At 52.2% G+C, this 24,298-nt stretch overlaps 2 protein-coding genes across 7 annotated transcripts; one reads left to right on the forward strand and one right to left on the reverse strand.

Annotated features, from left to right (window-relative positions):
• The first annotated feature begins 394 nt into the window (after window positions 1-394).
• Rnf215 (ring finger protein 215) lies at window positions 395-6,670 on the forward strand. 3 transcript variants are annotated; one of them, XM_021652328.2, is made up of 9 exons: window positions 414-936; window positions 1,186-1,329; window positions 1,833-1,904; window positions 1,983-2,068; window positions 2,476-2,632; window positions 5,221-5,340; window positions 5,417-5,560; window positions 5,773-5,875; window positions 5,964-6,670. In XM_021652328.2, the coding sequence occupies exons 1-9, from the start codon at window positions 646-648 to the stop codon at window positions 5,984-5,986; spliced, it is 1,140 nt and encodes a 379-aa protein (XP_021508003.1). In that variant the 5' UTR covers window positions 414-645; the 3' UTR covers window positions 5,987-6,670. The 3 variants fall into 3 exon arrangements, with proteins under 3 accessions (XP_060221545.1, XP_021508013.1, XP_021508003.1); XM_021652338.2 differs by having other exon boundaries at window positions 404-936; window positions 5,773-6,670; XM_060365562.1 differs by lacking the exon at window positions 2,476-2,632 and having other exon boundaries at window positions 395-936; window positions 5,221-5,560.
• Ccdc157 (coiled-coil domain containing 157) lies at window positions 6,609-24,297 on the reverse strand. 4 transcript variants are annotated; one of them, XR_009585102.1, is made up of 13 exons: window positions 24,055-24,297; window positions 18,564-18,699; window positions 17,303-17,561; window positions 15,261-15,540; window positions 13,976-14,621; window positions 13,220-13,297; window positions 12,685-12,875; window positions 12,259-12,435; window positions 11,962-12,130; window positions 10,019-10,158; window positions 9,534-9,622; window positions 6,978-9,444; window positions 6,609-6,741 (listed from the first exon to the last, which is right to left on the reverse strand). XR_009585102.1 is itself a non-coding variant. In XM_021652351.2 (12 exons), exons 1-12 carry the CDS (start codon window positions 24,295-24,297, stop codon window positions 9,195-9,197), a joined length of 2,550 nt encoding a protein of 849 aa, XP_021508026.2. In that variant the 3' UTR covers window positions 6,609-9,194. The 4 variants fall into 4 exon arrangements, 3 of the variants coding, with proteins under 3 accessions (XP_021508026.2, XP_060221542.1, XP_060221543.1); XM_021652351.2 differs by having other exon boundaries at window positions 6,609-9,444; window positions 15,261-15,432; XM_060365559.1 differs by having other exon boundaries at window positions 6,609-9,444.
• Between the last annotated feature and the right edge of the window lies 1 nt (window position 24,298).

Raw genomic sequence — 24,298 nt, forward strand, 5'->3', positions numbered from 1 at the left:
AGAAAATGGAGAGGGCAGGTTGCAGCTCATCTGCTCTTTGCCCTTTTATCAGGGTACAATTTGTAAAAGGCTCAGGTTTCAGATTGAGCCAGCTTCCAGCAACACAACCCTTGGGGTAAAGGACAAATTTTAGGACAAAAGCGGAACCTTTACATCCCTGTAAACCTCGGGGAGCATGTTAGACGTGAGGTAGAGCAGGTGTAGATCAAGCCCTTTTTACAGTCGAGGACAGTCCAGCTCTCTTACCCACTATGGCTCTGTGTACAGCTTTGTCACACCTGGTGCGCGTAGGTCTCCCTGCTCCTCTAAGACTGTGGCCTCAATCTCCCCATCTTCCTTTATTCTCTGATTCTCTGCCGCCTGCTATTAGATACTATGAAGAAACGCTGATTCGGAGGGGGATATGACATAGCCTGAGTTCTGCAGAGCCTTCTGCTGTCGGGATCCACCTCATCTCAGCCGGTTGCACCAGGTCTCTCAGGGGCCACCAGGGGGCGCTCGGAGCCGCCAAGCACCCAGCGCACCCTCCCGGAGCCCCGCCCCCTCCGGCTGCGGCCCCGCCCCGTCCGGCGCGGCCTCGCTCTCGCCGTTCTCGGGGCGCCCAGGACCCTAAGCTCTCGGCGTCGCCAGTTCTCCGGCCCGATCATGGGCCCCGCCGGTCGCCCCACGCTGAGGTCGCCGTCGTCGCCGCCACCTCCTCCATCGCCGCCGTCGCCGCTGCTGCTGCTGCTGCCCCTGCTGCCTCTGTGGCTGGGCCTGGCGGGGCCCGGGGCCGCGGCGGACGGCAGCGAGCCGGCGGCCCGGACGGGGCGGGGCGGAGCCCGCGCGGTGCGGGTGGACGTGAAGCTGCCGCGGCAGGACGCCCTGGTTTTGGAGGGCGTCAGGATCGGTCCCGAAGCCGGCCCCGAGCCGCTGCTGGGCGGCCGCCTGCTGTTGGTGAGAGCAGCCCAACCTAAACTTGCTGTGACCCTCGCAAAGACCCCGCTCTACAGAATCCGTCATCCCGAAGCAAGCTCCTAACAGCCCAGAATGCCGCGCCCCAGCAGTCAGGCTTTTGAAAACATGAGATCCATGTGTCCCTTCCAAATTCATTCCTACACCCTGACCTTGCATCCTTTGTAGCAGACCCTGACCGTCTCTTCCATCCCCCTTGCCTCCCTCTTCTTATGGCTGCCCGTCACACAGATGGACGTCGTGGATGCTGAGCAAGAGATACCCGTAGATGGCTGGATTGCAGTGGCATATGTGGGCAAAGAGCAGGCCGCCCAGTTCCACCAGGAGAATCAAGGCAGTAGCCAGAAGGCATATCCCAAGGCCCTGGTCCAGCAGGTGCAAAGGGTGTTTGCAGGGAAAGGGAGAAAAGAAATGTTTTCACAACATCTGCTATGTGATGGGGAGGTGGGAGGATGTGGATTTGCTGGGGAAAGTGGACCTGTTCTCAGAATATGTGACAGGGGGTGAAGAGAACTGCTTTGCCAGGACAGGTTTGTTTGTTTTTGGCTCCTGCAGAACGGGAGGAGTGGAAGTTTCTCACACACATGATAATGTGCAAATTTCTTAAAATCAAGAATATCCTTTATGTAACTCTAGTGTATGGAGATCAGGAAAGTTACATCTCTAAACTGCTGTAATTAAATATTGCCTCAGTCCACAGCCATCTTGGGTTACCTTTGGCTGTCGTATCTCTTCTGCCTCTAAAACCGTCCCTTAGCCGTGGCTTGACTTCGGAGAGCTTGTGGCTTGACTATGCAGAGGTCAGGCTTCCGAGAGCTGGGGCCACAGCTAAGGCAGGCCTGTGGTGGCAGCCTCTCACCTTCTGTCTTCCCTTGCAGATGCGCCGAGCCCTCTTCCTGGGAGCCTCTGCCCTGCTTCTCCTCATCTTAAACCATAGTGTGGTCCGAGAGGTAAACTGGAGTGGACTGTGAGGGTGAGCAGGTGAGGGGCTGGGCCCCAAAGCCTGCTGACCTCCTTGTCTCCTGCAGTTGGACATATCACAGCTTCTGCTGAGGCCAGTAATTGTTCTCCACTATTCTTCCAATGTCACCAAGCTGTTGGAGGCACTTCTGCGGTGAGTTGGGATGGTTCTGGGTGGTTTGGTGTGGTGCCTGGGTGCCGTGGGTCTCTGCCTCTCCAGGGGGCTCGAGGGGAGGAGCGAGTCTCTGGAGAAGGGCCTTACCTGTTAACCCTTAAACTGCTGTCCAGGGTTGAAAATGGGGGAGGGGACAGGAAGGAGGAAGCAGGACCTGGGAAAGGAGTTGCCATATGGGCAGAGGGGGCTAACCCAGTATGAGGAAGCTGAGTGCCTGGTTGACAGACTGTTCCTTGGCCTGGCTGAGGGAAAACAACAGCTAGGAAAGGCCTACAGCAACAGTATCCTGGGGTTTCCACCTAAGAGCCAGAAAGATGAGTCTGTCCCTCCCTTCCCAAGAGCACTTCTGTCTGCCTCTCCCCTTCCCCCACGATTCTTCCTCCCAGGAGGACCCAGGCAACTGCTGAGATCACCAGTGGAGAGTCCCTTTCAGCTAACATCGAATGGAAGCTGACATTGTGGACCACCTGTGGCCTCTCCAAGAATGGCTACGGAGGCTGGCAGGACTTGGTGTGCCTGGGAAGTGGTCAGGCCCAAGAGCAGGTAGGCGCCAGTGGATCCTAGGAGTGGAGGCTCGGGTGGGGCCAAACATAGGCCTTGATGGTAAGGACAGCCCTGCATACCTTAGAGCTGATTAGTGACATGGTACCAGTAGACACTGAACATGACACTTGGGCAGTGGTAGCTGCTGACATCTTCATGTTCTCAGTAGCCTTCACAGCTCTCTCACTTGTCCCATTTTTTTCCCCCATTGGGGACAGAACCCAGGGCCATGTGCATGCTCAGCAAGTATTCAGGTATAGAGCGCCAACCATACTGACTGCTAGTCTTATCCATAATTTCTGACTACCTGACTATCCACCAGCTCCCACACCCACCCTGACTTCCTGCCTCTGGGTCTCGCCAGTGACTGGCCCTCAGTGTTTCCCTTTTCCCTGTCCACGTGAGTCCTTGCCTAGTGGAACTTTCGCAGCTCGTCCTGCTTTCCTGCTTTGGAATGTTCCCTTTGGTCCTCTGCTCAGTCATGGCTGGGCTTTTCCAGGCTTTCCCAGTGCTATTAGCAGCTCCAACCCTGTATGTTGGAGAGAGTGACTTTGTGTCCTCGTGGCGATGGCTGTGTTTTGTGTCTGCATCCCCCAGTGTTTGGCTTCTGGGGTGGGGTCAAGGTGTTCAGTCCACAGCATTTCTTCAACTCCAGAATCTGTGTAAGTTGAGGAGAGGCAGACACCCTCTGTTTTCCTTGTGTGCAGTTTCAAGTATTTGTGATATGGGCCATTTTGAAGTCAGGCAGGTTAAACACTGGCTCCTAAACCTTAGCTGAACAACTACAGGCCAAGAGTTTTCTGTTCCTCACATGTACTCTTCCCCCACTGGGAAGGACCACGCGGACCTCCGGGCAAGGGAAGCATTTGGTGAAGGGCAGGGGAAAAGGTTCCATGTGGGACAAGAGCAGGCTGGGAAGGGACCCTGGTGGCTTGGGAGTGAGAATGTACAGTATTTAGGACAGGCTGACAGGGACAGAGGACAAAGTTGAACAGCTGCGAAGGTACTGCCAGCCAAGATGTGAGTGGCCTGTGCAAGCGTCATATGGCCATGGCAGGCGAGATAGCTGGCCAGGTGACTCTAGTAGCTGCCCCGATGAACAGTGCACCCCCTAGCCCAGCTACCACCCTGAGCTGGGAATCCGGAAGCTGCACTGAACAACATGCTGGCTGCCCTAATGGAGGGGCCTTTGTCCTCCTCTCCTCACCAGGGGCTTCCACCCTGCCTGCTCCAGAGCACAGGCTTCAGAGCAGCTCTGTCTTGATGGCCACCCAACAAGCCTTGCTGATTGGCCTGCCACAGTGTAGCACAGGACACCGCATAGTAGCTCCAGCCTGGGCTCTGGCCGGGGAGCAGGTAGAGACTGTCATTCTGTAGGAGTGAGCCACAAGCTGGCAGCAGGCACAAACCCTTCCTCCTGGCAAAAGGACGTGAGCCCAACCTAGGGCTCAGGGTTTCCTGGACGAGGTGCCGCCATTTCTTCGTGATTGCAGGTGAAGAGGCAGGGTTACAGACTTCTGAGGAATGACCGCAGTGCTTTCACCCCAGGCAAGGGCTGCTTTGGCTGCATTCACAGCCCCCAGCTTGGTCTGGGATGGTGACTTTTTTTTGTCCGATCACTTCAGCTCCTCTCCCCTGCTGTGATGGGAGTCTAACCCATATTAGGAACTGCAGTCCCAGGGAAGTACTTTACCAGGCTTTTATAGGACTGTTAGGACATCCCATCTTCTATGCTGTGACAAAGAGGAGCTACTGGGAAGCTCAGAGCTTTGAAGTGAACGTGTCTGTAGTCACGGCGCTTCTCAACTCTGTGTGAAGTGGTGCACCTGTGTGGGAGAGCCCTGGTTGCCTGCGTACTCTGCCACTTCAGTTTCATTCTCCCAAAGACTGAGGCTACAGCAGACTTGGTTGTCTTGGTTGTCAGACTTGGTTCTCGACCAATGAAATGTCCTTGACTACCCAGGGCAGTAGCAAGGGAGCCCATGGTCAGTGTTAGGAAGGCTGTGCAGAGGGACCACTCACCCTGAGGGTCAGGGGGTGTTCCTGGAGCAGTAGGCCAAAGGTGTGAAGAGAAGGGACAAGGAGAGTCCATTTCAAGATGGGAAATGTGGCACGGCATGGACATGGCAAGGCAGAGGACAAGGGAGAAAGTGGTGAATGAGGGAAGGGGCGGGGTGTTGTCAGTTGCCAGTGAAGTCCCTGGGGTTGGGGGTCTGCTCTGTGCCAGTGGTTAAAGAGAGAAATGACCATAGACGCATCTTTACCAGCTTCTGCTATAGCTTCCAGTGTGAGGATCAGCTTAGGTGAAGGTGAGTGGGGGTGTAGGGACTGTGAACAGACCTGGAGGAAATCTACGCTGGGGACTGAGTAGCAGGATATCAGGGACAGACGTGGCTCTCCATGCAGATGGAGATGGGATGGAGATGGAGATGGGATGGAGACTTAAGCTGAGCAATCGAGGAGCCTGCAGAGACAGAGGCCCTCAGTGCACGTCACCTGCTCTGTCACCAGTGTTCCTGGGGGTGGATATTCCTGGGGGAAGCATGTGGAGCAGCCTCAGTGTCCCTGACATCTGCCTCCCTCCCCAGAAGCCCCTGCAGCAGCTATGGAACGCCATCTTGCTTGTGGCCATGCTCTTGTGCACAGGCCTTGTGGTTCAGGCCCAGCGGCAGGCATCAAGACAGAACCAGCAGGAGCCTGGAGGCCAGGTGGGAGCCAGATTGTGGAAGCCCTCCTGCTCAAAGCCCTTGGGCCTGCAATACTGTGGCCATCCTTTTCCCACAGGGGGACTTGTTCAAACGCCGTGTGGTTCAGAGACTGGCGTCCCTCAAGACCCGGCGCTGCCGGCTGAGCAGAGCAGCACACAGCCTTCCAGAGGCTGGCACTGACACCTGTGCTGTTTGTCTAGATAACTTCTGTAACAAGCAGGTTAGTGCCTGGGGCAAGACCAGCTACCAGCTGACCTGTGGCATCCCTGATCCCACTCCCAAGAGACTCTCAAGTCTCCAACCAGGGTCCTTCTTCCAGTCCTTATTATGGCTGTCAGGAGCACACCTGGAGAAGGACCAGGAGTGCCCAGTACAGGTGAAGGGTACAGGCCTAGTCCCCATCTAGAGCCTGTGTCCCTCTTCCCACTCTAGTGGCTCCGGGTACTGCCGTGTAAGCATGAGTTCCACCGAGACTGCGTGGACCCCTGGCTGATGTTACAACAGACCTGCCCACTGTGCAAGTTCAATGTCCTGGGTGAGCACTGGGGGCCAGGTGGGGGCCAGGGCTCATCCCCTAAGCCCCACCTGATACTTCTCTCCCTGCTCTTCCTCCTTCCATACAGGAAACCACTACTCAGATGACTAACTACCCCAGAGGAGAGTCTGCACTTCGGGATGGGCCCTTCCTAGCCTCCACTACAGGACAGTGGGGTGGACAGACAAGCTAGCCCTGTGGGCAAAGTGAAGGTCCCACCATACCCGTGATGGGTAGGATGGACTCACAGCCCCAGGCTGAAGACACAGAGCCAGGACTACCAGGCAAGGAGAAATCATTAGAGCCCTTCTCTGCAACCCTGGGATATCTGTGTTTGCCCTCATAGGCAGCTCGCAGGACTCTGGGAAAGAAAACATGGCCACTACATCTGTCCCCAGCACTCTGGAGCTTCAGAGATTGAATTTTATGCTATTTATTGGGGGATAGATTGAGGAAAAAGATGTGTGGCCATGGGACCCACTAGTCTGACCCTGTCTTTCAGGCTGTGACTTTGTCAAATCAAAGGTATGATGTGAAATGAGCCTCTTCCACTACTTGCTGCCAGCCCAGCTGGGCTCTTCCAGTCTGGCTGGGATCCGAGGCCTTAGAAACCATTTAGTGCTGTATTTCTTGGTTGGGCTAAATGTTACTGACCAGGATACTTGAAGGCACAGAATATATGTGGTGCATCTGCCAAGGGCATCATTTAAAAAACAAAACAAATAAAAAAACATTTGGGTAGGGAAGTTTTAATAGTAAAATAAACATGGAATATATTTTAACATAAGACATAAATCTGTGTGGATGTTTTAAGATGTTGAGCAAGAGGTGGGGATGTGGTGGCATATGCCAGTAATCCCAGAAACCTGGAGGTAGAGGAGGCAGGAGGATTAAGAGTTAAAGGCCAATGTAGTGGTGTACTCCTTTAATCCCAGCACTTACGAGGCAGAGGCAGGCACATTTCTCTGAGTTTGAGGCCAGCCTGGTCTACATATCAAGTTCCAGTACAGCCAGGGCTCCAGAGAGACCCAGTCTCAAAAACAAAACAAAAGAAACTAAGGCCAAACTAGGCTACTGGGCAGTCCATGTAATCCTTTTGTACCTTAGCCCTTGGAGGGAAGGGAAGCCAGAGGACCATGAGCTCTTGATCATCCTTGGCTGCATAGTGAGTTTGAAGTCAGCCTGGGCTCCTCTCAGGAAGAAAAACAAACAAAATAGCAATCACCTTGGCTTCTCTTGCTGGGAGCAGATGTTCTTACATCCTCGGAGCCTCGCACTCCTTTGCTGCATGATCATGCCTAACCCCTGTGAGTAGGTTATGTTGTGTGACTTCCAGATGAGAAAGGCAAGGGCTGGGGTCATGGCTGACTGGTAGAACACTTGCCTAGAATGCACAAGGTCCTGAATTCAACCCCCAACACTAAGCAGTAACAACGAGAAAAGTGTCTGGCCAACACATGAGCCCACAGAAAGCAGGAGGTCAGGGACTGAAGGGGGTTTCATGTAGGAGACAGACGTTCTCCTCTGCTGTCTGCCTCCCCACCCCGTTTTGAGACAGGGTCTGTATGTAACCCTGGCTTCTTAGAGTTTACATTGTAGATCAGGCTGGCCTCAAACTCAAAGAGATCCTCACACCTCTGCCTCCTGAGTACTGGGATTACTCAGTGCCATCATGCCCAGCTCTGGTGCCTTCTTGAAGATGAGTACTGTGAATAAAAGGCCAAGAAAGAGCAATGTGGCAGTGGGGACCTCAGCCCCACAGCCTAAGCTCTGCCACAGCCAGGAGCTTGTAAGAGGACTCTTCCCCAGAGCCATCTAAAGGTGATATCCTGAGTGACACCCTGGTTTTTCACCTCTGAGCAACCTGAGCAGAGGGCCTGGTCAAACAGCTGGATGTCTGGACTTTCTGCTTGTTTCCTATTGTTCTCTGTCTATCCGTCTGGCCAGGTCCTCACTGTATAGCACAGGCCTCAAACTCTAAATCCTCCTGTTGCAGCCTCCCTCATGTATGTGTCACATAGCTAGGAAGGGTCTGGCCTACTGACTGGCAGAAGTTAGAGCTACTTAATGAATGCGGTGTCAGCAGAGGCCTGGGATGCTCAGCAGTCACAGGGCCTCACTCCTGGATTTGGATATGGCCTCTCTCAGGGAGCTGTGCCCCAAACTAGCTCTCCCCTGGTAGAGTAGCTCAGAACATCTAATTTCCTCCAGAACTCTGCCTCCTGAGTACTGGGATTACTCAGTGCCTGGGCTGTTAAGAAGCAGATTTGGGCCAGGTAGTGGTGCACAGCACTCAGGAGGCAGAGGCAGACAGATCTCTGTGAGTTCAAGGCCAGCCTGGTCTACAGAATGAGTTCCAGGACAGCCAGGGATACACAGAGAAACTCTGTCTTAAAGCCCCCTTCCTCCCTGCCCCCCCCCCCCCAAAAAAAAAACAGAGTTGGGAGACCTGACAGTGCCAGCTCACTGCACATGTGGCTTCCATTGATCCTTCACTCAACCTGATGGCCTCCTCCTCATACAATAAATAATGCTACCCAGAAGGCTAGGCAAGTGTGGCCTGAGAAATCCTCGTTAATCTTTAGAGCCTGTCCTTCACAAATAGGGTGACTCAAGGCGGGCTAGTGGCTTGCTTAGAGAAATGGCCACTGTGTGTGCAGTGTGGCTGGTAGCGTTCTTGCTCGATCCCTTGTCATCCTGAACCGGTTGAGCCCCAAGTCTGTTTCTCATCAAACCTTTGAGTGGCTAAGGTGTCCAGTGGCCTGGACTTTCCTCCAGTGGTTTTGCAGCTCTCTGACCTCTAGGACTTAAGAGGGACCTCTCAGTTGTCCTAAAGGAGTGAGCTCCTCCATGAGCTGCCTGGTGTGCTTGGCTCCTGCACCAGATGCAGAGCCAGAATGGAAGGCAAAGGCAGTGCTCTCCTCTCCCTGCCTTGCTGAACTAGAGGCAAGCTCCTGGCCTCTGGCTCCTTGTTTCAGATGTGCCCTAGCTCCCCAAACTCTACTCTGAGTGCTGGTCAGTGAATCCAGGGTTACCCTTCAGCCCTTTCTATGGGATGCTTGGCCCAGGTGCTGCCCTCAGTGTGCTCTCCACGGCACCTGTCAGGATGGAAACAGGAAGCTCCCTTTCAGTGCCAGGCCCCTAGGGGCCAGTGACTTGCATGGTGGGATCTTCAGAGGCCCTTACCCAACAAGGAGGGAAGGTCTGTTCCCTCAGCTCAGCCACGCTGAGGCCAAGATCGCTGCGGGCAGATGGCTGGGGCTTTTATTCCATGAGGGGTTGCTAGCCACCTGCCCTCCAGCCCTACCCCTGCTGTGGGCTATGTGGGATGTTCCTGGGGCTGGTGTGAAGAGCCAGCCTGACCTCTGTTCGGTGAGAGTTTCCTCCTCAGCCTGGCCAAGGCCCGAATGGGGTTCTGGGCACAGGCGGCTGATTGGGTTCCGTCCTCCAAAGAGGACTTGCTGGGCCAGCTGCAGGGCTGCCGTGGGGGGGTTGCCCGGGGCCCGCCTGGATGAGTCCTGCCTGCACTGCTCATCCTGCTGCCAGGAGACTGCCATCTGCCCATGGGCCTGAGGACAGGAACACAAAATCCCCTGTGATCAAGGCGACCACACTTAGGACCAGGTACTGATCTTCCCGGCCTCAAGGAAAGCCTTACCCTGGGGAAGCACTCTGGGCCTGGGCTGGAGGTGTTGCTCTCTGAGTGCCCTTGTAGGAAGGGGACCAGAGCTGGCTCTGCGATACCATCTGCAAAGGAGGTCAAGTTCAGAAGGGCCCAGGAGGTCCTCCCTGCACTACAGCGAGTGTCACAAGATAGCTAAGGAGGCAGAACCCCAAGCCAAACCCACAGGTCCTCTTCACAAAGAGACGGGACTTGGGAAGCCATCCAAGGGCCAGCCTCAGCTGCAAACCCTTGGGCAGGCGATATATATTGACTCCTGAAGTAAAAGAATGAGGGACTGTAATAGGATTACAAGCTGGAGGGCTCGATCTTTCATAGTCTCACGTCTTGATGTATGGAAGTTTTTCAAGTGTGGTCTAAACCACATGCCATGAAGCAGGCTCTCACGGCACAATCTCAAATCCTGCCTGGCTGGGACCCCTTCTAAATAAAATATACCCAAGCCCCATTCAAAGGTTCACCTTGAGGCCTCCCTGCTGGGCCACCTCTCGGATTTTGGTCAGCATTGACTGGAGCCGCTTGTTCTCCTCCTGTAGGACCTGGATACGGATATCATTGGCTTGCACTTGCCTCTCCATGTCTTGGGTGACATTGTCAGAGCCTGCAGAGACATATTTGGTGTCCTACCTCACTGGGATGCTCAGCAGTCACAGGGCCTCACTCCTGGAGAGCTGTGCCTAAAACTGGCTCTCCCCTGGTAGAGTGCCTCAGAACATCTAATTTCCTCCAGAACTCCTGGGCTGTTAAGAAGCAGATTTGGGCCAGGTGGTGGTGCACACCTTTAATCCCAGCACTTGGGAGGCAATTGTATCCAATTGGACAGGACCACGGAGGATGTGAGGTAGCACCCCAGGCACCAGCCCACCTTCCTGTTGCCACCTACTGGGAAGGTGACATTACAAGTCAGAATCTGAGAGCCAGGTGAGTCCTAGAACCTGCAGATTTGGGTATTGAGTAAAACAATGGATCTTGGGGCCAGAGAGATGACTTGCTGGTTATGAGCACTGGCTGCTCTTCCAATGGTCCTCAATTCAATTCCCAGAAACTGCATGATGGCTCACAACCTTCCATCATGGGATCTGAAGTCCTCCTCTGATGTGCAGACATACATGCATGCATAACACTCATATACACAAAATATATAAATAAATCTTTAAAACAATGGAGCTTATTCAAGGCCGCTTGCCTTTGGCCTGGCAAAGGTACTATAGGCTGTCCAAAGGTACATGGCAATTGGAGTCACAGGAAGTTATGATGGATGCTCTTGCTTACACTGTGTGTGGTTTGTGGAAGAAAGCGTCCAGCTCTATAAACCTGAGCAAGTTGCTGCCCAGGCTAGATCTTAGTTTTCCAGTTTATAAAGAAGTTGTTGGGCTGGAGAGATAGCTCAGCAGTTAAGAGCACTAGATGCTCTTCCAGAGGACCAGGGTTCAGATCCCAGCATCCCCATGGCAGCTCACAGCTGTCTGCAACTCCAGTTCTAGAGGATCTTCCCCAATTTCTGGCCTTCAGGCCCCAACACAGTGATAGACATATAGAGCCAAAACATCCATGTGCAAAAAACAATGAAAAGAATAAGTTTGTAGGGTTGGTGTGATGGCTTAGCAGGTAAAGAATGATGTTTGCCACCAAACCTGACCACCTGAGTGTGATCCCTGGACCTCTGGCCCACATGCAAAAGGAGAGAACCACTTTCCACACGTCTTCTGACCACACGTACTGCAGTGGGTGCACACACACAAAGTAAGTGTTTCACAAAGGGTTTTAATTATCAAAGGACGGGGTCCCGCTCCATCTCATGAGGCAGGTGTGGGCAGCAGGAGGGGCCAGCACTTAGTGCTCTGGAGTGATGACTCACTGTGAGCAGCTGAGCTACAGTGGGTCTCCTGACAGCTCTGGAGAGGAAGCCATCCATCCCAGAGCCTTAGAAGTCTGGAAATGCTGGCAGGAGAACAGAGATCACCTGACAGGATCCTGTGTCTGTGTAGGTGCCCAGTGCTCAGTGCACGGTCCTAACCATGGGGTCCAGGATACTGGACAGTTGGGGCTGTATCCTCGAAAATGACCCCATGGTGTATGACACCAGGAAAGGAAATCTGGGGAAGTTGAACAAGGACTGGCATGTGATGTGAAGAACATTCTAAAGGCAGACAGACCTATGCTTGGACTCCACTAGGGTGAAGGGGCAGTCATTTGGCCTCTGGATTTCTGTGTGTCATCTTCACAGAAAGGTAAACAACATAAGAAACACTGTGGCTCGTGGCAGCTCTAAAGCCACACAGCTCGCCCTCTTCCCATCTCCTCTTGCTGAGGATGTGAACAGGAGCAGACCCTGGTCACATTCAGGCAAGCTCCATGCCCAACCAGGCCCACCCTGCCCCCAGCAGTACTCCCAGGCCCCTACTTTGGATCTGGGCCTCCATTGGCTGGTGCAGGTCTGGGAAGGCCACCAGCAGTCGCTGCTGCTCCTTCAGCTCCTCTAACTCACGTTGCAGCTCTGAGATGGTCAGCTTCAGGTCTGTAGTTACCTGCTCCAGGTCCTGTTTCTCCTGCTGCAGGCTCTGCAGCAGTTCCTGGGGGCAAAGAAAAGCTTGGACCTGGCTCCAGGCTCCCTTGGGAACACGAGACAGGCCTAGGTGCACTCAACAGGTTAGAGGCTCCTCGGAGAGGAATGCCGCCTCTCACACTACCCCCACTTTACCTGCTGGGCCTGTAGCTGGCACTGTCCCTGTTCCTTATCGTTCTGAAGGCTCTGCAGCTGTTCCTCCAACTCAGCCTGCCGGGCCTCAGCCTCCTCCAGACTCCCCCGCAGCTCTTCCCGTTCCTGGTCCAGACAGTCCAGCTGCTGTAGCAAGGTCCTCTGCTTGGCCTGCAGGGACTAAATGCGGATGGATAGGAAGGGCAGCTGTAAGGTCCCTGGGACCAAACAAGGCTCCAGGGCCTAAGGAGGTAACTGTGGTGTCTATGACCTTCTGTGCTGTTTGGGGCAACTTCTTTGACCTCGCTGTGCTCAGTTTCTTCATTCATAAAATGGGGGACAACAGGAGTATCTACCTCTTCCTGTTGTGGGAGTAAGGATAAGAGGGCTGCAAAGCCTGAAGCCCAGAGCCCAGATCATAGACCTCACCTCCTGATGACGGACCATGCTATCAACTCGGGCCTTCTCCTTGTCCAGCTCTGTGCTGGCCCAGCGGATCTGCTGGCCAGCCCCATCCAGCCGCCCTGCCAGCAGCTGCACTTGCTCCTCCAGCTGCTGCACCTGCTGCTCAGCTGCTGCCCGACGCTCACCTTCCTCCTCCAGCTGCTGGGCCTTTGCCTCTGCAGGATTGAGCGAGCAGGTACGCAAAGGGTGGGGTAAGGGAGGCCTGGGTGAGAGTCTCTGAAACACCTGTCTGGGGCTAAGGGGAGGTCACATCACAGCTCTGAAGGCCACATCACAACATGGGGCTGTGGACCCCATGAGGTGGGTCCTGGAATACCGAAGGCACCCTCTGCCCCCTGATGCTGAGACTCCAGCTTGGACCATCACCGAAGAACAGGGTCAGAACTGTCCTCCTATGGTTCCCACTCTCTTTGCTCTAGAAGCTTAGAATGGACACGAGGTCCATCTGGCTCTGCAATGAGTTGAGATGTGGGTGGGGTCAAACAAAAGGGCTTCTTACCCATGGCCTTCACAGATTTCTGCTGCTGCTTAAGGTCCCCTTCCAGAGTGGCCACCTTTGTCTTTAGGTCACATGTTTCTGTGGCAGCCAAGAGAGAGGCCTTTCAGAGGATCACTTGGGCCTGTGGCCTTTTAAGCCCAATGCACCCTGTAGAATGGAGGCAACCATCCAGTGTGCAGGGGCTGCTTGAGTTGGCAAGGGAAGCCTGGGGTGATCCTAGCAGGCCTTGGGCTCTGGGAATACTCCACAGGCTGCCTGCTGCATTCCCTGTGCCTCTCTGGACCCAGCACTCTACACAGAGGTAATGGTAAGGCTCAGAAAGGACAGGGACTTCTTGCTAGCAACAGTAGGCCCCAGTACCTTCCTTTCGCCCAAGAGCTTTTGCCAAAGCCCAGAGGCTGCTCTGTTGAGGCAGAGGTGTGGGGGTTGGGAGGTAAGCTCACAAAGCCTTTAGTGACCACCTGGAGGGAAGGTCAGAGTATCACCCCAGCCCTCTCCCCTTCTGATGAGACAGGTCTGAGGCTGGGGTGCCATTCAAGCCTCCAGGTATTCCCTGAGGGGGCAGAGCTCCAGCTGCTCAGTGTCACCGGCCAGATGTCTGCACCCTTCCTGCTGCCTTTCTTTCCCGGAACTCCTGCCCAATCCCCAGCCTGGGTTAGTTTCATGCAACTACTGGGACTCAAAGCCTGATCTCTGAGGGGGAGGAGGAATGGTCATCTTGAAGTCAGGCCAGTGTCTGGCCTCTGGGGAGTAGACCTGTGAGCAGCTGTTGCCTGTCATGCTCGCACTTGGCCAGGTTCCGCTCTGCCTCCTCTCTCTGCTGCTGCCACTCCCCTTGCTCCTGCAGCAGGGTCTGCTCCAGCTTCCCCACCTGCTTCCTCAGTCCATCCTTCTGTCCCTCGGCCTCTTCCAGCTGGGCCCTGAGAGGCCCAACAAGTTGGGTGAGGGTCCCCATGTGCTTATTGAGACGAGTCAGATCTTTGCTCTGCTCGGCCGCCCAGTGGCCCACGGTGGTAGCTGGCAGTGCCTTAATCCCCATGCTGTCCTGCACCAACTTGTGAAACTGGCTCAAGGATGAGGGCAAGTTTTGGCTCTGACAGAGGCTGATAACCACCTTGCCCACCTCCCACAGGCTGCCCTGGACACTGGTGCAAGCATCGCAGGGCACCAGGGCAGTCTCGATGGTCTGGGTGTGGACGCTCTTGGTTCTCTCAGGGGTCCCAGCTGGGCTCCGCAGGGAGACTCTGACGGGAACGTTCTGCAGCCCTTGGCAGATCAAAGGCAAGCCTGGTACCGGGGAGGGAGGCTTGATGAACTTGGCGGTCATACATTCAGGGGTCCTGGCTGGTTCACCCTTAGCCGTGGGCTTGGCGATGGGAATCTCCCCTTGGTTTGCTCTTTTCTGGGGTCAGGAAAAGAAAGGGGAGGCAGGTGAGAGAGATGGGCAGGGAAGGTAACCAGTTCCTGGAGATATTGGTGACAGTCTTGCCCGAGGCTCAGGTCTTCAGATGTTATGTGACACCCGCATAAATCACAGAGAACCTTCTTTTTCTCTTTGATTCAGCCATGCTCTCCCTGCTCCAACCCTAGGCTTTACATTGTTAAATATGCATGCGACTGAGAGGGTGATGGTGGAAGTTAGAGCTAATTGTCACTGGGTTCTTGTTTGCTCTCATGCCACTATAAGCACTCTGTTTTAGACTCCTCTCTCTCACAGTAACAGTGTCCTTTCTCAATGGGTGACTGAGAGGATGGTGGGATACCCTGTTATCAAATGGGGCTCATATAAACCCATTGTCTAGATGAACAAACTGCGGTTTAGAGTGGGAAGGCATTTTTCCAAAGTCCCACTGTGTAAATGGCAAAGCCAGGGAGGCAGATATAACCTTCAAGAGCTGCTTTCTTAACTGCGAAGCCCATGGGCCTTGAACGGGAGGCTCTAGAGTTTGAATGCTCCATGTGGGCAGTGGAAAGGCAGCGAAGGATGTGGTGCGTACAGTGGTGGTATAGGTGAGGGTGACATGAAGGATGGGAGACACACCTGGGGGGTGGCCTGCTGATAGAGCACGCCCAGCCTTAGCAGGTTGCTCCAGAAGCGCCGGACTGTGAGCCCCACGGACATGCATGGCCCTGCAGCCCGGACAGGGGGAATCATCTGTTCCAGTGTGAGGTTTTCCAGGTAACAGGCACAGCTCTGAAGCAGCAGCAGAAGCCTGTGGGCAGAGTTGCTGGGGTGGGCTGGAGCCAAGGTTGGTGATGATACAGTCCTCATACACCTGGGGGGCTTTGAGCTCTGGGGGATTGACCTGGATACCAAGAACCTAGAGAGAGTGCAAGTCAGCTTTGTGCTAGCCCAGGGGCCACTTCAGATTCAACCAGGGCCCATCTCCCAAAAGGTGGGTGGCTACCTGGCTGGCAGTGCTTTCTGTCTCTCCCCAGTTGACCAAGGTACTGAGGAAAGGCAGCCTGGGCCGGAAAGTGCTGGGAGAGTAGCTGCCTGCCTCTACAGATGACAGCACTTAACCGAGACCCCCTAAATAGCAAGAGCATCCCAAAGATACGGGAGAGCAGGGGGGCAAGGGCACGTGAGCGTTCTCCTGGCTCCAGTCAGGGGTGCCTCCTTCAAGCATAGTGGCGTTCTCCTGGCTCCAGTCAGGGGTGCCTCCTTCAAGCATAGTGGCGTTCTCCTGGCTCCAGTCAGGGGTGCCTCCTTCAAGCATAGTGGCGTCTGTGACAATTGTGACTTGGGGCGAGGACGGTTAGGTCTCTTTATGCTAACCTCCAAATTCAAGTTTAGAGTCAAGTACTAATGTTAGGGGAAATGGGTGTTGTAAAATGTGCATTTTCACAGCCAGGACTCACCTTAAAGGCAGAATTATGTTTGTAGCACACACCTGGAAGGTGAGTGAGCTTATCTTGCTGCAGGAGGGGGTGGGATGGGAGGTAGCACCTCAACCCCGACACCTTGAGAAGGAGATACCCACTGCTTCCAGGCCTGCCCTCTGAGCCATGTGGACAACAACACTGGGGAACAGTCTGTGTTCTCAGACAGCCGTCTGTGGTGGAAGATGCTGTGTCTCCTTAGCCGTGGTCCCACCATTGACGTGTCCTGAGCATCTCAAAACACTATATTGTTGGCTGGAGGCCATGGCCTTCAGTCCAGGGCTCTCAGGCTGAGCTTAGATTCAGTGGCCTCTGGCAAGAGTCAATTACAGGCAGAGGGAGCTAGTGCTACCTCAGAGGTAGGAAGAGCTCAGCCAAGGAGGGTGGCGGAGGCATGTCAGCAACAGCTTTTACAGGAAAGGGGTGTGACTGAGGCCTTGGTGGGTGAGGGGGCGCTCTGCCAGAGCAGGAAGGGGTTGGCAGGGCAGGCCTAGATGAGCAAAAGCACAATGCCAAGCCCTGGGAGAGGAAGTGTTCTGTACTCACATTCAGCAGCCCTGGAGAGAGCGCAAACACTGCTTTCACACCAGAGCTCCTCCAGGCCTGACAGGAGTGCCCTGCCCTCTCCATTCCCAAGCAGATCACCCTCAGCACTTCTAATGCCCATTGGTTCCCTGCAGCTTTACTGGCATGGACAGGTTTTCAGTGCCAGAAGCCTGGGTTATCGTCCTCACAAGGAAACTTAGTGACGGTGTAGAGACGGGGGGGGGGGGAGGAGGAGGGCGAACAGGGAAGTAATTGGCAGGGCGGGGGTTGGGGAAGACACCTCCCATTTCTGGCCTTGTCAGAGCCTGGGATGAAAATGCTATGCAGCAACTGTAGTGTTCCTGACACACAGAAACCTGAGGTGATAGCAGGCCAAGTTGTGGTATTATGGGGATCAAGAAAAGAGGGCAGAGAATGGGGATAAGGACAAGAACTCCCTGAGGCAGACAGGATAGGGCAGCATAATGTGGCACAGAGTGAAAAGTGGGGTTACTTGAGGGGCTTGAGTTGTGGTTCCTGACCTGTCTATTCAGTCCATGGTTGACTGTTGTTACCCATGTTGTCAGCACCTCTAGAAGGGGATACTGCAGCTGCTACGGGTGTGAGGGGCAGCTTTCAGCATCTCTAGGTGTCCAGGTTTGGTCTAGGCCTCACCTGTCAATGACCAGCTCCAGCAGCACAGCATGAGACAACTGTGTGAACTCAGGGTCATCTGGCACATGGTCGTAGTGCTCCAGAAGGGACACCATGTCCAGATCACAGGCCACACGGTCAGGGAACTTCCAGGAGGGGAAGCGCACAGGCCCAGAACGGGAGAACACGTCCACAATGGTGCCCTGCAGGTCGGTGAGGTCCTTTCGCAGGCTGTCCATGCAAGCCTGGCTGCCTAGCAGGTGTGCCATCTCCACAGCTCCTGGGGTTCAGAGAAGAGCCATGGCCAGTCAAAGTGGTGAGGCTACTGCCAGGAGAACTTTAGAAAACCCCTGACCTGCCTGGGTGCTCCACATCCCAAATCCACCTCTGGTTTTAGGGAGAAATCCCAAGTGACAGGCCCTTTAGAACCTGGTTCTGCTTTTTTACCTGCCCATTCCTGTGGCTACCCTACTTCCTAAGACCCTGCCCAGGCCTCCCCTGCTGTGTGGAAGCAAGGATAAGTCTCCTACCTGTAGGGACCAGAGGAAGCCCTGAATGAGTGAAGACCTGAATAAATGAATGCTATTGATATGGGCACAGCAATAGCAAGGGCAGAGACTCAGACCAGAGGGTAGTGGCAAAGGCTTCCCTGGGGTCCTGAGTACAAATGGTGACAGTGTAGTCAGACTTTGTCTACCACAGATTCCTCCCCTGGGATGTTTACAGCCTGAAGATTGCCCCCTACAGAGACTGTGCTCACCAAGATTAGCTAAGCCTGTCTCCTTGATCCAGCTCTATGCCATAAACTCTGCCTGCTCGTTCATCTATAATGACTGGCCTCCTTGTTCAGCTGTGTACAGTAACCTTTCCTCCCCATTCAACTCTATTTCATAAACACATTGCACTTCTGGGACGCTGAGGTTTCTCTATCCCAACCTCAGCTTTTCTTTGTGTCTGTATATTCTTCATTCCATCTCTGATCCCAGCTAGGTCCAAGTCAGGAGCAATGCTAGATAAGGTACCTACCTCTCCCTGTCACATAGGCAAAACACATCTTAGCTTCAGTATGACAGGGAATGCTAGGATCCACACACCCCCCCATAACACTCCACCCCTGTAAGCATCTGTGTCCTTTGAGCTCATCACTGCATGACCTGGTCACCAAGGCTAAGACTTGAGGACCAACCTGGGCCCCAAAGGTACTGGAAACTCAGAAACACCCAGGGTCGTGCTGGGGTCTGCAGTGGACTCTGGGTTTCCCAGAGGACAGTTCTGCCCTTACCTCTCACAGATGTTTGCCCATAGAGCTGGAGTGAGCAACTATGTCCTGGACCAGGTCGTGAGGTCTGGTGCCTGGCTTTCTGGCTCTTGGCTTCATGGTTCAGGTACAGGGCTGGCCGCAAGCGGCCCTCCCATCCCTACGAACAGATGCACAAGAAAGTGAGTGAACACACAGACAACGGCTTCCTAGGAGACTGGGTGGGAGCCATCTGCAAGAAGCGATGTCCCTGGTTATAGGACAGGGATGAGAAACAGACTGGCGAGCATGCACACCTTCAGCCTGACCACAGTGGGCAGGCTTCAGTAGAGCCACTTCCCCGAACCTGCCCTTCCACACACAAGAGGGAAAAGTGGAACCCAGAGATGTCACTCAGGTCTAGCATCTTTCTTCCATCCTTAGGCCATGCGACTTCTAGAGCAGCCACAGCCAAAAGAAGTACAATGTGAGGTAAGGGGGCTTGGGAACTGAGAAAAGAGCTGAAATACAAAGGCCACTTACCCTCCCTTTTCCCTCATTTGCCCCTGAAAAGACTGTAAAGCTCAGGAACTCCCTCCCTTCTTCACTGACAACCTCATAGGATAAGCATCCTGCAGAAAAGCTGGTTGGTAAGAAATATCAAGAACAATGAAAAGAAAAATCTGGAGCCAGTGAGCTGGCTCAGTAGGCAAAAAACTTGCCACACAAAGCTGACAACCTGAGTTCCATCCTTAGATCTCATAGGGTACAAGGAGAGCATCCTCCACACATGCACTGTGACACATGCACACATGAACAAATACTGTAATAGTAAACGGTTTTTAAAAGAAAAACATTTCAACAGTCTATTTTGGTTTGAATGTGAATTGTCTCCCACAGGCTTAGGTATTGGTAGCTTGTTGCTCATTGATGATCGTTGGGGAGGTGACTGGCTCTTGAAGGTTTTGATGTGGTCAGTGGGTTTAGCCCCTCATAGAGGCATAATATGATGGCATTACTGGTAGGTAGCAGAAAGGAGAAGGTGGGGCCTGGTTGGAAGAAGTAGGTCACTGAAGGTGTGTCCCTGGGAGCTATGGCTTGCCCTGGCTCCTCCTTTGCTTTTCCTCTCTGTTCCTGAGCCTCCTCCTACCACTGAGATTTTCTTGTCACCACCAGGCCAGAATGAACAAGGGACTTAAGTCTCTGAACCAGACAGCCAAAATGAATCTTTCTTCCTTTAAGCAACAAGAAAAGATGTCCTAAGTTTCCACTCTTTATTACTGTTAGAGCACAGACTTTTATCCTCCAATTATATTTTTTGAATGGCTGTCCATAAAAATACAAAGATTTCCTGGTCTCATTTTTCTGAAAGCTCCAAAACATAAAATTTTATTTACTCATTTATTTTAAAGCATGTGATGGTCTGAATGAGAATGGCTCCCATAGGCTCATATGCTTAAATGTTTGGTTCCCAGTTGGTAGAACTGTTTGGGAAGGATTAGGAGGTGCGGTCTTGATGGAGGAGGTGTGTCACTGGGGGGGGGGGTAGTCTTTGAGGTTTCAGAAGGCCTAGTGTCCATCTCTCTCTGCCTGAATCGTTCAGATCAGATGTGAATTCTCAGCTACTACTCCAGCACCATGCTTGCCTGCCTGCCACCATGATTCTTACCATGATAATCATGGATTCATCTTTAGAAGCTGTAAGCAAGCCTTCAGTTAAATGCATCCTTCTATAAGCTGCTCATGGTGTCTCTTCACACCAATAGAACAGTAACTAAGAGAAAACATGTATTTTATGTTTATGAATGCTTTGCCTGCATATATGCAAGGGCACCTTGGGCATACCTGTGCCTTCTGAGGTTAGAAGAGGACATCAGATCTCCTAAAACTGGCATTGCCAGTGGTTGTAAGTCACATGCAGGTCCTAGGAACTAAACCTGTGTCCTCTGCCACAGCAACCAGTAACCTCTGAGCTACCTTTCAACCCTCATAGAACAACTTATAAAATACATTTTTATGCTTTTCTGTCTTTTTTTTTTTTTTAAAGATAGGATCTCACTAATGGACATATAGACTAGTTTGGTCTCCAACTCAGAAATCTACCTGCCTCTGCCTCCCAAATTCTAGGATTAAAGGTGTGTGCACCTGGTCCTGCTTTTCTTTTCTTTTCTTCCTTCCTTTTTTTTTTTTTTAACATATGTCTTATTAGTTTTAGAGATCTCAGTTATAAACCTTGTGAAGAGTAACTTAAAAGATTACTTGCCTTCTCCTAAACCACATCGAAAAGACTAAAAAGAAAGCTGGAGAGATGGCCCTGTTGTAGAGGACCCAGAGTTGGTTCTCAGCTCCACCATCTCTCTGTAACTCTAGTTCCTGAGGCCCTGTTTTCTCTCTGCAGGCACTGTACATGTGTGGGAGCCAGTCATGCCTGCAGGCAAAGCACCCATACACACATATATAAACAAGTCTTTTTAAAATGGAGTAAATAAACACTAAAACTTTAATTTTATTTTGCATAAATTACTAAAAATATTTATTCAACATGAATTCAATATGAAATTAAATTCTTTTTTTCATTTTATTTGAAACAGATTCTCACTATATAGCCCTGGCTGTCCTGAAACTCACTGCATAGACTAGCATTACTTTGAACTCATAAAGATCTGCCTGCCTCTGCCTCCTGAATACGGGGACTAACGGTATGCATCACCACACCTAGCTACTTTATTTTTAATGTATTTATTTTTAAGTGTGTGTGTGATGTTTATGGATCCCCTAGAGCTGATGTTACAGGCAGCTTAGCCACCTGACATGAGTGCTCAGAATTGAACTTGGGTTGGGTTGTCTGAAAGAGCAAGACAGTCTTGTGCTGGGCATGGTGGCCTAGTCCTTTAATTCTAGCATGGGGGTGGGGAGCCAGGGGTGCAGAGGCAAGAGGATCTTTGTGAGTTCGAGGCCAGCCTGGTCTACAAAATGAGTTTCAGAACAGCCAGGGCTATTATACAGAAAAATCCTGTCTCAAAAACAGTAGAAGTAGAAGGAGGAGGAGGAGGAGAAGAAGAAGAGAAGAAAACACAGTCTTACATATCACTGGCTGGCTTTGACCTTGAGGAGAATGACTTCCAAGGCCTGATCCTTATGCCTGTACTTCCAAAGTCCTGTAATTAATTATAGCTGTGTATTATCATATTCTACAAGTGGTGCTGGGGATTGAACTCAGGCTTTTGTACATGTTCAGTAAACACTGTGCCTATTGAGCTATACTCCAAGCCATTTAAAAAATTTTTTTTTATTAATCCACAAAGTTTAGTTTATTTGACCCTTATGGTATACCTCAATTTGCCCCAGAGAATATTTTTAAAAATTATTTTTTGGTGTTTTGATACAGTACAGTATCTCTCTACGTATCTCTGGTTGTCCTGTAATTCACCATATAGACCAGGCTGGCCTCAAACTCACAGATATCCACCTACCTCTGCCTCTCACGTGCTAGGATCAAAATGTTTGCCACCACACTTGGCCCAATTTTAAATATTTGAAAGCCACATGGGGCCAGTACAGTGTTAAGGATCAAATACTGTGTGTTCAACAATAATGGGATTGAACATATACTACCTGCTAGGGTCAGGCAGGGCATGGCGACACAGGCCTGTAAGCCTAGCACTTAGGAGGCTAAGGCAGGAGGAATGCAAGTTCAAGGCCAGCCTGAGCTATAAAGTAAAGCTGGGGAGGAAGGGCGGGAGATCCTTCAGGAACCACTAACTATACCTGAGCTGCCCTACAAGGAATAATACTCACACACAAACAAACACATTTGACTCATATTTCCCATGTGTTGACTTGGCAACTGCCCCTGGTGAGACAGTGCAGCCCAAGAGATTATGTCCCCAAGGAATGAAGTAGAGGCAATGGGGACATGCAACACCCTGGAAAGGACATGAAGCAAGTAAGAAATCCCAATCTGGGGAGAAGCATATTCAGGAGGCAAAGCATTTTACACTTTTGAATGCAAATATATATATGTATATATATTGATCTGTTTATTGGGGACATCTTGGATTCCAATTCCCATGAGAGTCTGGGTCAAAACATCAAGAATACTCAAAGTTAAGCAGAAACTCTAGCTTGATAGTATGGTACTTGCTTAACACGTATGAAGTCCTGGGTCAGCACCAGAAATGTGCCTTTTTAAAATTTATTTATTTATTTATTATACAGTATTCTGCCTGCATACCAGAAGAGGACAGCAGATCTCATTATAGATGGTTGTGAGCCACCATGTGGTTGTAGGGAATTGAACTCAGCACCTCTGGAAGAGCAGCCAGTGCTCTTAAGCCATCTCTCCAGCCCCAACAGAAACTTATATGCACACAGAATATCCAAGGTTTCTTTCTATTGGTTCTTTTAAAAATAGAGCTTATGCAGATGCACAGTGAGGGCAGCATTGTGCCTGTGTGTCAACTGAAAGAGCATAGGGCATGGACTCTCTCTGTGCTTTCCAGGTCTTGAATGAACAATCAACTGAAGCTACCAGCTCTGAACGGTACCCGTGACCACACAGATGATGGCTCTAACCGAACCAACATTATCATATGGGGGCAGCAGCTAATCATGTTATTTGAGGTTTGCTGAGTCCAAAAGAAGGGTAGGAGCCTTTTCTTCTCTCCATTCAACCCTCAACCTTTCCTTTCTCAAACAACTAACACCATGGCTGAAGCCCATGTGTATTACCCAGCCAGTATGTATACTGAGATTCAGTCGCCACTAAGAAAACATTTTTGAAACTCTAAAACCACCTCTGACCAATCTCTGAGGTAACTACTACCTGGATACCTTGGGACATGAAAGTGACAACAGTGAAAAGCATAATAAGAAAACATCGGATTCGTAGAGAAAACTGACCTGAGTAAGGTTGCCTACTTCGTGGTCTTCACCGGCAAGTAGCTTGCCATAAGGAGTAAATGGCGGAACACATGTAGTGTTCGGCACAGGACCTAGCTTGCAGTAAACAAACGTCCAACCACTCCTTGCTTTTCCTAGTCTACATTAATAACAATGAAATAAACGAGGTGCATGGGGATGGAGAAGGAGACATGGGGAAGGCTCTTGGGAGTTTTGTCGCTGCCCCATTTCACAGGTGATGCAAGGCCGGATCACTAAGAGACCTCCAGAAGTTGGGAGAGGGGATGGAGACAGAGAGAGAGAGAGAGAGAGAGAGAGAGAGAGAGAGAGAGAGAGAGAGAGGGAGAGAGAGGGAGAGAGAGGGCGGAGCTATGGAAGTTAAGGGAGAGAATAGTGGAAAGACCCTAGGGAGTTGCGGGCACAGGCTGTAAAAAGGATCTGGTGGAGGTGGTGACCGGAAAAAGGGGTCTAAACGTGTGGCTACGGCAACAGGTCTAAGAGGAGGAGAATTCTTTAAAATGACAGGCCAAGCAGAAAGGAAGACTGGGGCTGTGCTCGGAAGGTGCAGTCGCAGGGAGCGAGGAAGCGGCCAGGGTCGCGAGGGGAGTTCAGCGGATGATGTGGGGTGGCTCACCTGTCTCTGGCGTCGCAGCCTCAGCGGTGTGTCTGGCCAGCTCACGGAACCTCCCCCAGAGCGCCTGCGACTCCTGGGATCCCTCCAAACTCTCAGGCGCCCCAGACTGCTGTCATGGCAACGACGTACCACGCCGCCGTGCCTAGGGGGCGGGCCGGAAGGTGCGACATGGGGCGGGAGCGGGGCCGGAAGTGTGTTCACCAGCCTCCGCGGCTTTGCGCTCGGTCGCCGCCATCTTGCCATT

Source organism: Meriones unguiculatus, chromosome 12 (assembly GCF_030254825.1).
Source record: "Meriones unguiculatus strain TT.TT164.6M chromosome 12, Bangor_MerUng_6.1, whole genome shotgun sequence".
NCBI classification, from domain to species: domain Eukaryota; kingdom Metazoa; phylum Chordata; class Mammalia; order Rodentia; family Muridae; genus Meriones; species Meriones unguiculatus.

Excerpts from the sequence above, each read along its gene's own strand:
- Rnf215 (XM_021652338.2), top strand. The coding sequence starts at position 646 with ATGGGCCCCGCCGGTCGCCCCACGCTGAGGTCGCCGTCGTCGCCGCCA. Across the intron at positions 2,069-2,475 it reads CTGTTGGAGGCACTTCTGCG|GAGGACCCAGGCAACTGCTG; the intron begins GTGAGTTGGGAT and ends TCTTCCTCCCAG. Across the intron at positions 2,633-5,220 it reads GTGGTCAGGCCCAAGAGCAG|AAGCCCCTGCAGCAGCTATG; the intron begins GTAGGCGCCAGT and ends CTCCCTCCCCAG.
- Ccdc157 (XM_060365559.1), bottom strand. The coding sequence starts at position 24,297 with ATGGCAAGATGGCGGCGACCGAGCGCAAAGCCGCGGAGGCTGGTGAAC. Across the intron at positions 18,700-24,054 it reads GGCTGCGACGCCAGAGACAG|GGATGGGAGGGCCGCTTGCG; the intron begins GTGAGCCACCCC and ends ATCTGTTCGTAG. Across the intron at positions 15,541-17,302 it reads CTGGAGCTGGTCATTGACAG|GTTCTTGGTATCCAGGTCAA; the intron begins GTGAGGCCTAGA and ends CACTCTCTCTAG.